Below are 12,795 nucleotides of genomic sequence, written 5' to 3' on the forward strand. Positions count from 1 at the left end.
TACATATACTAGCTATAATTACTTACTTGAACATTTTGAATGCAGACATTTGACTTGTAACAGAGTATTTTCTACAGTGTGGTTCCACACCTATCATACACACATCTGTTTACTCCACATATTTATATATTATAATAGTACGCATTCCATTTGATCTTTTTCTATTTTTGTTATTCCTGCATTTTACTTGTACCATCATGTCGCTAGGTCTTTAGTATAGTAGGCCTATTTTGAATAGTTGGACTTTTAATTGTCAAAACCGTACTCTATTCCGCACAAGACGGAAAGTATTTGATTCTCTGAATTTGAATTAACGTCAGAACATGTTCAGAATGTGAATTTCTTCTTCTACTTTTTATGTTTCATGAACGTCTAGGATGGACCACACACACACACACACACACACACACACACACACACACACACACACACACACACACACACACACACACACACACACACACACACACACACACACACACACACACACACACACACACACACACACACACACACACACACACACACACACACACACACACACACACACACACACACAACAGAGTCCCTTACCTCCTCCCCAGCGTAAGCAGCAGCGAGCGAGGTCGTTCCCGGTGCCAGAGGGAGGATGGCCACTGAAGGGGGCTGCGAAAAGTTGGCCTTATCTGCAAGGACAAAGACAAACCTATCAATCTAATATTCAGTTGGTCAAACTATTCTTAAAGAACTGCTTCAGGGACAAAACAGTCCAATTCTGCCTATAGTTCTTTAATGATATTAACAAGTGTAATCACAGAACATTTACATTTGACAAGAATTGCAATTTACTCAGAATATTTGTCTATTTACTCATTTTGTTTTTCTTTTGACAACTTCATTTGTAATATCAATAAATATACGTATTTCTTCAAGATTGCAGCACCAAAAAGTTTAGATATAGTCTGTCTTTAATGGGTGTCTATAATGCACAGTTTAGGAAAATGTTACGGTTGACTTAAGGTTTTTCGTCAAAAAGTTTTTTCTAATTGGTCTGTTTGTTAACCATATGCCAGTCATTAGTTAATTAGAGTGCCATGTTATAATAACTTAGAGAAATCATTACCCAAATTAAATAATAGTCTGTAACTATAAGTCATTTAGTTTTTTTAATCTGTGTACCTATACAGTCCAGGATCCAGCCCACAGTGCCGTCTCCTCCACACGCGAGCACCCGGAAATCAGGGACATCGTGGAAGAAGTTGAGCTAAAACAGAAGATCAGGTAGATTAAAGCAACACATGCAGAAACAAAACAAAGTGCATTGTTTGGCCTTTGTTGTTCTTAATCTCAATGCCAAAGTGAGTTACAGGCGATAAATCCGCTGATTGGATTTCAGAGGCAGTTGAGACGGGGATTTTCTAAACTCTGAGTGATTTAATGGCATGAGCTAAAAGGCTGATGGCAGAGGGTGTTTCTCAATGTCGAGGACGCTTGGTAGCACATGTCTTCCGAGTCACTTGCTTCAGAAGCGAGGCAAGAATCCAATCCTAGCCTCGGAAAAACGAAGAGTGGAACAGGCTAACAAGTGTGCGTCATATGAGAGGCCCCACCTTACATTTTCCGTCCACAGATTTGGGGAAATTGGTCCGTGCGCAAAGCATTGTGGTGATTTTAAGACCGCGGGGCCTACACATGTGCAGCCTTGAAATTTCTCCAAACGAAGTACGCCGGGCTCGGTAGAATTCCAAGTATGCTGGACATTGGAACAGTCCTTCGGCGGCACTCGATTACGTAGTATGCTTGAAATAGTGGCTCTGGAGCAGCCTTCCTCGACATTGAGAAACACTCTGGGTGATTCTCAATGTCGAGGACGCTGCTTGGTAGCACATGTCTTCCGAGTCACTTGCTTCAGAAGCGAGGCAAGAATCCTTCCTAGCCTCGAAAACAAAGAATTGTGGAACAGGCTAAAAGGTGTGCATGTGTGCGTCATATGCGAGGCCCCGCCTTAAATGGATTGCGATTTCCGCCAAAGATTTGAAATTGGTCCGTGCGCAAAGCATTGTGGGGATTTTTAGACCACGGAGTCTACACATGTGCAGCCTCGAAATTTCTCGCTACGAAGTATGCTGGACATTGGAACAGTCCTTCGGCCGGCACTCGATGACGTAGTATGCTTGAAATAGTGGCTCTGGAGCAGCTTACTCGACATTGAGAAACACCCCAATGTGTGCCCTCTCTGTGCTCACTCCTCTCCCTTCCCCAGAAACAACACAGAGCGCACCCTTCAAAGGGACCTTTAATGTGCGTCGGACAAAGGTGTCGACAGCAGCTTTCATCTCTCTGCATCATGAGACAGCTGCATCATTCCAGCTGGACTGAACTGTAACAGGCTGAGGTGGGACGTAAGGAAGTATATTTACAAACCTGCAGGTCCGCTCTAAAACTCTGACTACTTTTAAATCCAGGCTGAAGACTTTTCTTTTTGCCGCTGCTTTAATTGAACTATTCATATCTATCACTGCACTGTAACTTTTATTCATGTATTTTGTCTTTTAATGTTTATTTTATTATCTGTGCTTTTTAATGACTGATTTTAAATGACATTTTCTTAATGTCTTTCATTTTTGTAAAGCACTTTGAATTGCCTTGTGTTGAAAGGTGCTATATAAATAAACTTGCCTTACTCAAGTACTGCACTTAAGTACAATTTGGAGGTACTTTATTTGAGTATTTCCATTTTACGCTACTTCATACTTCTACTCCACTACATTTAAAAAGGGAAATCATGTCATTTTACTCCATTACATTTAGTTAAGAGCTTAGCTACTTTGAACAAAATGCAACCCAAAATTAAACGAGTGGACCAACTCTTTAAGTCACAAAAGATTCAAATTATTTCAATATTTAGCAAAAAGTTAATCAGAACTGAGTTTGTCTGCAACAGTAAAATGTTACGTTATGAAACAATATTATCTAGAAATGTCACATATATATTTATAGGCCATTTTTCTGCACAATGATTGCACATTTTGTACTTAAGTAAGATTTCTAATACAGGACTTTTACTTGTAAGTATTTTGACAATAATGTGTTGGCACTTTTACTAAAGCACCTGAATCCTCCACTGGCAACAGGCCAAAGACCCTCAAGCAGTTTTTTTGGAAATTGCCAAGACGTTCTTTTTAACTTGCAATATTAGTGAGGAAATATTTGCAACCTTATGTACCTAAAATCTCTAAGAGTTTTATTAACTGATGTGCTTCATGTTGATGGATCTGATATCCAAACGGACTTCCAAGAACTGACTTCTAGTCTTACCATTACCTGAACACATGTTATTGCCTTATGATTAAACGGTTTAAACATGTAATCCTTAATATCCTTAACATCCTCCTCTGTTTTGCTCTGATGTCTTGCCACTTAAATCAAAGTAGGATTAATCCTGGATGGGGTCAGATGAGGCGGTGGCCATGAGGCAAACAGCCCTCTCTAACGGACATGCAGAGAAAAACTACAAACATGCCTCCTGCCAAAACACACTTTGTTTCACGTTACCAAAACACTTCCATGTCAACATAAAATATGAATTAACCCACCTACTCATCCGGTTAGTCGCTATGCTTTATACATGACAGAAACATGTGCATGGACAGATGGAGGTTAATGGAAGGAGGCGGAACAATGTTTGTAATGACCTCAAATACGGCGAGGAAGTGCTTTTCCTCGGAGAAAGCTGCCTCTCACTTTAAAGCCAGCTGAGCCTGTTGCTAGGGAGCGCATGGTAACAGTTGTGTTGAGCTCAGGTTAACCCAGACCTTCTTTCATCACCTCTGCTCTCAGATGTGTGTGATGGGAATACAAGAAACAAGCACTGGGACATGTCTCCATGCTTTAATGTTCAAAAAGCCCTTTATTTTTCTCATACTGCCTGTGCTGCAGCACCTCTTTTCACCCTCTGTCTGAAACCAGAGCCCAGTCTGCTCTGATTGGTTAGCTGGCCGGCTCTGTTGTGATTGGTCAACCCCTTAGAGATGTCCCTCCCCTTAGCATATCACTTACAATGTGTTGGAGCGCTAGCCAATAGAAGTGAGAGTGTTACTTAGTGATGTCACTATGTTATTGAAGTAGAAACAGAAGTAGAAAAGAGGCATTTCAGGCGAGGGGGGGGGGGGGGAACAAAAGCGACAAAGATGACACTATATATTTGTCTTAATTAATCCTAGTGGTTAATATTAATGACATTAAGAGGAGTCTCATTGAATGCCTATTTGAACAAACATAAAAACATTTCTATTATCAAAAGGTTTAGTTCAGGAAGTTGGATCTGTGTCCCATATCACATGAGAGTAAACAGTGTGTGTGTTTGACGTCGTGTGTATGATGGACATCATTCTCCCCAAGCACCTGAGTGTGTCATTGGGTCGCTTGACATATAACACACTCTTGATGGAAGAAAGAGAGGGGGGGAGAGAGACACAAACACACACATGTTTGTTCGCTTCACTTTCAAGGTAGAGCGTCTATAGTTCCCGAGCTATGTAGGAAACATTTCTATGAATGGACAAAAGGTGCAATAGTGTTCCTTTTAAAAGTACAAGCTGTGCTCAGCTCTGACGTATGTGCAACCCTGTGTGTGTGTGTGTGTGTGTGTGTGTGTGTGTGTGTGTGTGTGTGTGTGTGTGTGTGTGTGTGTGTGTGTGTGGTCAAATGCACAGCACGGCAGTACTGCAGTGTCCCCTTCACTGACCTCCTGGTTAATTTGACCCGAGGCAGAGAGGTCAGTCTGTGACTGATAATAATAAACACACTGTACTTTATGTTCTTTTTTATTCAAAGACACAAACTCCGGCCCCAAGGATAATCAAGAGCACACCTAGATTTCCTATTAATGTGTGTCTGTGTCTTTATCAATTATTTGTCCACTGCAAAATAGTACTTTGGGGTCCCATTATGCTGTGTGTTTTTTTTTTTTATCTCCTGTAGTGTGTGATTTAGGTTTTTGTGCATGTAAATGCTCTGCAAAGGCTAATATCAAAAAGTTCCTCCAGAGGAGTTTCCCCCATTGACTCCTTTGTTGACTTCTGTAACAGAGTGACATCATGTAACCCTCGCACTCCTATTGGCTAGCGCTCCAACACATTGTATGTGATAGGCTAAGAGGCGGGACATCTCTATCGCTAAGAGGTTGTCCAATAACAACAGAGCTGGCCAGCTAACCAATCAGAGCAGACTGGGCTCTGGTTTCAGACGGAGGGTGAAAAGAGGTGCTGCAGAACAGGCAGTAAGTGAAAAATAAAGAGTTTTTTCAACATTAAAGCATGGAGACATGTCCCAGGAGAGACACTAACTATGACTATTTCACCATATGTCCTCTTTAAGTTGAAATTATAATATGGTTACCGAGCTGTTGCATTTATAGGAAAGGCTACATGTAGGGTGAAACACAAGGCTGCATGTAGGGTGAAACACAAGGCTACATGTAGGGTGAAACACAAGGCTACATGTAGGGTGAAACACAAGGCTGCATGTAGGGTGAAACACAAGGCTACATGTAGGGTGAAACACAAGGCTACATGTAGGGAGAACACAAGGCTACATGTAGGTGAAACACAAGGCTACATGTAGGGTGAAACACAAGTCATGGTTGGAAATGTTTTCCTGTTGTTCAGAGGTTCATGAACATTATAAAAATGTACTTCCAGTTCAGTTCAGCTACAAGGACACAACCACAACAATGATTGCGTTCCTGCAGCTGCTCTCTCCCTCTCGAGAAGTAATCTCATCGCTAAGGGTTGTACGAAAAAATGAACTGTATCCGAGGGTGGATGTTGCTCGGATAAGAATAGCATCTAACAATCAGAGCGCCAAGGGGTTCGGACCCCACATGTCCTTGTTATTAAGTGGTTGTCCTTTCAATTCACCAACATAGCAACAAAGAGATGAATGCAGCAGACTTACCCTACCATTGGTCCCCCTTGCTCCAAACTGTACACCTGCCGGGGTTTAGAATGGTACCTGAACTTCCTCAGTACTCTGGAAGAAGAAGAGAGAGGAAGACAGAACAAGTCAATTTAGATAGAAATAGAATTAGCACCTCTTTACCAGCATTCAAATATCTCCCTTATTACATCAGAGTTATACAAGTAGAATGATCCAGGTTATGAAAGCATATTAATCTTCAGAAGAATCAATAAAGTAAGTAGCTCAGCCTCTCAGGCCTTGCTTTATGTGAAATAACAGCAATCTTGCAGGTTTACAGGGTCTAATAAAATAATGCAATCTGGATCAGACAATATTCCTTTCATGATGGTGCAATAAAGTCTGGTACGTCGTAGCTCTATGATGTTTAAATAGACAGATGCAAGAAAAGACGTTATTATCTTATCATCCATCTTTGCTTCTCTCATGGTGCAACGTTTTGTTCGTAAAAGACCGAAAAAACGATCACTTTTGCCTCTGATTGGATGATGTGCTTTAAACTGTCAGAACAGCTTGATGACTGACTGTCTCAATGGCTTTGTATTTAAACTTCTATGTAAGATTCATATGTTTACATAGATTTAAAACACATGTTAATTACCGTAATTTTCAGACTATAAGCCGCGCCTTTTTTCCCATTTTTCGACCTTGCGGCTATATAACGGTGCGGCCAATCTATGGATTTTTACAGTTAACGGCCACGAGGGGACCTCCTACATCTATGGATTTTACAGGTTACAGTCCACCACCTTTAACTCTATGGGCTCGATGGCCGGTCCGCGCCCCCCACCTTTAAGCGGCGGGTTCCAGCAGGAAAAGCTGGAGGCGGAAAGAGTGAGACAGGTAGCGCGCAAAGTAAAAGTGGAACCGAGAGTGGTACGAGAGACAGAACGAGAGCAAGACAGACAGACATTACGAGAGCGAGACAGTTTGTCCCCGTACCACTGGTTGAAAACCACTTGCTGTAGATCACTGCCGGTACGTGCGCTGGGAGTTTGAAAGTTGAAAAGTGTGTGTGTCTGAAACGCTATGTGATACAGTACAGTTTACACAGCACATGTTCTGTAGCTAATATTGCACTAAATGCTAACACTTGAATACGTTATGCAAATATGCAACTTGTTTGTTGAAATGTTAATAAATGGGAGCTTCCTCAAACAGCCATCTCTTTCCCGACAATCCCCTCTGTGCACGAACCCTTACATATGGTAATGAAACATTAAACACCTGCGGCTTATAGTCCAGTGCGGCTTATATATGTACACATCATTCAATTTAGCTGCTGCCATGTGCCAAATAATCACGGCACATGTGGGTTGAATATTAACATCAGTGTGAGCCTCAAATAGCTTCACTGCAGGCGCCTAAAGTGACGTCTTTACAACCATCTTCAAAAATCTGTTCTGCTGCAGTTTTCTGTCAGAAATGAACTGAAATAATCTCTTCAGAGATCAGGAAGAGGAGCGACGAAGAGGAGGAGGGTTTGCTCTTCATCTCATCTCGTTGACGCAGCAGTTTCCTGTAACCTTGTGGCGGTTACATAAAACAACCATTGAAGCTTTCACAATCCCCTGAAGCACGTCTCAGGAAAGTTATTTCACTGAAGGCTGATATTTCACTTCTACTTTACAACAGGAGGCAAGTCTATTTCATTGAACTGTACTATTTTATAGACCTGTACTTTACTGTTTTACAATTGTTAGTGCGATAGAGATCATGCCATGTTTTGAGTGTGTATTGATTGTAATGTAGCTAAAGACTGCAGATAGCTATTAGCTCAAATCTGGCATAAATCATCTCTACTGTTCTCTGAGATTAATGTATATGGGGTCCTTGTTCAAATAAATACATACATAAAATTAGACTTCTTAATTTATATTAATAAGTTGATCGACATCTAGAGTACACCAAGGTACACAAGGCACTTAAATTAAATTTAGATTATACAGTGGATATCGTAGATTAAGAAACAATATTTAAAATCTAGATTAAATGTTTTACCCCATGTTGAAAAAATTATAATTAACAAATAATGTGTTAAAGGTCCCATGTCATGCTTTTCCGGTTATTACCCGTCCCCTTGTGTGTTTTGAAGGTTTTTCTGCATGTGAACGGTCTGCAGAGTCACAAACCCTCAAAGTACACCCTGTAGGGAGTGAAACTCTAACACAGAGAAGACCTGTCTATGCTGCCCCAGAACGCCTCGTTGGACATTTCTCTTTTTCCATTGTTTACTTCTTGGGTATAGTGACGCAACGTAACGGCACCGCAGATTGGTCGAAATTGACCAATCCTCGGAGCCGTTACATTTTGAGCAATCGGGACACTGAGCTGGCTGGTGTGGGGTCGGCGAGACAGAGTATACCTCAACAATGGAATTATGATCAGTAGAAATGACCATGACATGGGACCTTTAACCTATTTTCCTTCTACTTATTAATATATATAATTATATTCCCAGATTTCTTATTTTTAATATATACAAAATGTGTATTAAACAAATGGAGGGCACTTATTATCTTTGACCTTTAAAATGACAAAATGATAAAATTAATAATATTTTTATTTTGAAATAATGAAAAAAAAAGTACTTGTCCTCTGAAATTAAATGATGAAAGAGTTTCAAAGCACTCAACTTTTTTTCTAATCTGTATTCATGGTCTCCATTTTGCCTCAAACATAATGTCCTCGAACAGCATAGTTTGCACTTACCGCTCGCCCTGCCTGCCTCCACTCTTGGGGTTGACGAGGACGAGGAGGGGGTGAGTCCCTGGGAGAGGAGTGATCTGCAGACAGGAAGTAGAAACATCCTCAGGAATCTGTCACCAGCTTTGTTGACTGAATGTCCTCTTCCAATATGAGAGTAACATGATAACACAGGTATCCCAACTGTAGCTGTGTACATGACAGGATGTGTGATTACCTAGAAGAGCATCAGGACTGTTTGAGGCATATGATAGCTATGTGATTAACATGATGATTCAGCCTCTATGGAGAGAGACATATGACAAGCATGATCATTTCTGACGTGGAGCTAATCTGAAGTAAACATTGAATACTGCTTTCTATTCCTCCATCTTGGGACTGTGGAACTCCCTCTCTTGGATATCAGCATGTGAAGGACACTGTTCAGGAACTAGTAGATGCTCTGTATGTGATGACTACTTCCATTCTGGAGAGGATCACAGATACATGGATCGAATCTCAAGCCGGTGACGAGTGATTAACATTTTTAAGTATTCAGAAAAAGTGAGAATTTAGAGAAAAAGTGAGAATTTTGAGAGAAAGTGAGAATTTTGGGAAAGTTCAGAATTTTTAGATTTCGAGGAAAAGTGAGAATTTTGAGAAAAAGTGAGAATTTTGAGAAAAAGTGAGAATTGAGAGAAAAAGTGAGAATTGAGAGAAAAAGTGAGAATTGAAGAGAAAAGTGAGATTTTTGAGAAAAAGTGAGAATTTTGAGACAAAGTGAGAATTTTGAGACAAAGTGAGAATTTTGGGAAAGTTCAGAATTTTTAGATTCCGAGAAAGTCAGAATTTTGAAAAAAAGTCAACATTTTGAGAGAAAGTCCGAATTTTGGGAAAGGTCAAATTTTTTTGATTTTGAGAAATAATCAGAATTTTTTTGATTTTGAGAAAAAAACTCAGTATTTAGTACGTGACAGGATGTATGATTACCTAAGAACCTGTATTCCTCCATCTTGTGACTGTGTAACTCCCTCTCTTGTATATCAGCATGTGAAGGACACTGTTCAGGAACTAGCTGATGCTCTGTATGTGATGGCTACTTCCATTCTGGAGAGGATCACAAATACATGGATCCTGAGATTGAAGCTCAAGCCGGTGACGAGTGATATTTTCCTAACAAGCTTCATTTCGTCACTTTAAAAACCTGCAGGACGGACTTCGTACCTGCAGAGCCTGTCCGTCTCCGGGGGAGAATTTAAACGTCTGGTTGATATCGTCGGGGCTGGTGCTGGGGGGCGAGTCCCCCTCCCCACGCTTCACCACAGAATGACGGTCCTGTGGAAGAAAAGGGGAATATTAGTCAAACTCAGATAAACCCAACCTGGTTTAGTTGATTGTGACATTTCCCCATCCTCTGCAAAGTAGATCCTGCCATGCTGACATAAATAAATAAATACAAATAAACAGATAAATAGATTAAATAAAGGAAAGATAAATATTGATTTCATAAATACAAATAGGGGTGATATGAATGAGACGATGACAACTGTTATACAATCACTGTTAGTTGTTGTATCTCTTTGTTTAAAAAATGTTTTTGTTTATTATTTGTTTGTTTTTTTATACATTTTTTTTGTGGAAGAAATTAAACTTCGTAACATGTTGAAATGCTGAATGTAGAGTATTCAATCCCCCACTGACTCAGAACAAAAAGAGTTTGAATGACTATTTATTTTTATTTGAAGTATGTGTGTGTTATTAATCCATTAGAAATGTGTGTTTGGCTCAATTACGGTTGAAAAGATGATCATTTCTTCTTTCATTTCCACCCTTGATTGTTAATTACACAACATGTCTATGTTTGTTGTGTCTATGTTCACTGTGTAAATGTGTGTTCGACTCGTGGGCCCCGGAAAGAAGCTAACGCTAATGGAGATCCTAATCCTAATAAAGACGAAAAAAAGAAATGCCCAAAAGGCCATGTTGCAAAATTAAAAAGTAAAAGTTGAGTGCTTTCCTCATTTTGGATTCACATAAGCAACCATGGGCCACAAGTACTTAAAAAAGACTTCCATATTACAGAAGAAGGAAACTGCGCACTCAAAGATATAATTATTTGAATACCCCTTAACAAGCATTGAAGTCATAAATCAGGATGAGCTTTAAATATTCTGCAGGTGCATACTTCCTTGTATGTATGGAATGCCCACTATGAATATGGATGATATGCATATAAATGCACCTGTCAATGATGTATATGTGAGGCTAATTGACGAGTCAGTCCACAAACACAAATATAGAAGTGTGAAATTGAGGCAGGTGTTTGGAGGACAGGATGGTCTGATATTGGAGGAAATCTGATGAAGGGCGGCGTGTCACTAATGCAGACATTTCATCAACGCAAATATCTACACTGTCGACACAGGCTTGAACCACTGCTCTATAGCACACTAACAATGACAAGTTTGCAGTCTGCTCACAAGACGCTTGTTTAAAGATGTAACAAAATAACTCCTCCTCCATCTGCTGAATGCACACAGTCTGCAGAGGTGGGGAGTACTTTGTTACTGTACTTAAGCACATTATTCTGGTGTCAGTACTTTACTCCACTACTTATTTTTCTGACGACTTTTTACTTTGACTTCTTACATGTTGAACACAAATACCTGTACTTTCTACTTCTTACATGTTGAACACAAATACCTGTACTTTCTACTTCTTACATGTTGAACACAAATACCTGTACTTTCTACTTCTTACATGTTGAACCCAAATACCTGTACTTTCTACTTCTTACATGTTGAACACAAATACCTGTACTTTCTACTTCTTACATGTTGAACTCAAATACCTGTACTTTCTACTTCTTACATGTTGAACTCAAATACCTGTACTTTCTACTTCTTACATGTTGAACCCAAATACCTGTACTTTCTACTTCTTCCATGTTGAACTCAAATACCTGTACTTTCTACTTCTTACATGTTGAACACAAATACCTGTACTTTCTACTTCTTACATGTTGAACTCAAATACCTGTACTTTCTACTTCTTACATGTTGAACACAAATACCTGTACTTTCTACTTCTTACATGTTGAACTCAAATACCTGTACTTTCTACTTCTTACATGTTGAACACAAATACCTGTACTTTCTACTTCTTACATGTTGAACTCAAATACCTGTACTTTCTACTTCTTACATGTTGAACCCAAATACCTGTACTTTCTACTTCTTCCATGTTGAACACAAATACCTGTACTTTCTACTTCTTACATGTTGAACACAAATACCTGTACTTTCTACTTCTCACATTTCCCAAACAGCTGGTTCCTTTAGTCTGAATGTGTGTTTGGTGGTGTGATCATTATTATTTAGAGTCATTGCGTGCCTATTGATTTGAACACGATCCGTGTATCCATCATTTCCTGGTCTTCTCTAAAGAAGAGGGACCAATGAAAACGTTGTCATGTTGCCGTTGTTCAGCATGGAAACATTCATTAGCTAACAATGACATTATTGTTCTATTAATATAAAGGGAGGTCAGGTACTCTTTAAAACAGCTGCTAGTTATGGGTACTTTTTACTGAAGTACATTTCAAAGCCCATACTTCTTTACTTTTACTTGAGTAAAGACATTTAGTCAGTACTTCTACTTTTAAACACATGTATCTGTACTTCTACTTGAGTAAAGGATGTGTGTACTTTTGCCATCTCTGACACTCTGTAATGTACATATGTGCAGTGTGGTATGCTAACAGCTGAGAGAAAGCCCCTCACCAGCACCACAGGGCAGATGTAGGAGGGCAGAAGTGTGTGGTCCCTCAGAGAGCCGCCATCACACTCCGGCTTCACGTTAGACACACATTTATTATGGAGCTGAGGAGAGAGAGAGAGAGAGAGAGAGAGAGAGAGAGAGAGAGAGAAGCAGAAACATAAGAAGTGTGGGCGGAAACCATCTGTGACACTCAAACAGTCCCAGTGTGAAACGCTCCACTTTCTGGGTTGTTTACCCTGAGTGTTTACTGACCGTGTGACGGGCCGTACACTAACAATCAGGAAGTTATACATTAGTGTTTCAATGCAGAGTTACTATGGCGATGGAATGAGAACGACTGCAGAGTGAAATTTGAGAGATTTTACATGAGGG

At 39.9% G+C, this 12,795-nt stretch overlaps 1 protein-coding gene across 1 annotated transcript; it reads right to left on the minus strand.

Annotated features, from left to right (window-relative positions):
• Positions 1 to 573: 573 nt before the first annotated feature.
• LOC307027217 (diacylglycerol kinase beta-like) lies at positions 574 to 12,524 on the minus strand (the record flags this gene model as incomplete). Its single annotated transcript, XM_079695424.1, has 6 exons — positions 574 to 665; positions 1,159 to 1,243; positions 5,937 to 6,012; positions 8,671 to 8,744; positions 9,868 to 9,978; positions 12,426 to 12,524. Coding segments are annotated over 6 exons (537 nt in total), but the record flags the coding sequence as incomplete, so codon positions are not given.
• Positions 12,525 to 12,795: the final 271 nt, after the last annotated feature.

The sequence above is a fragment of the Notothenia rossii genome (genome assembly GCF_949606895.1).
Source record: "Notothenia rossii genome assembly, contig: scaffold_651, whole genome shotgun sequence".
In the NCBI taxonomy this organism is placed as follows: Eukaryota; Metazoa; Chordata; class Actinopteri; order Perciformes; family Nototheniidae; genus Notothenia; species Notothenia rossii.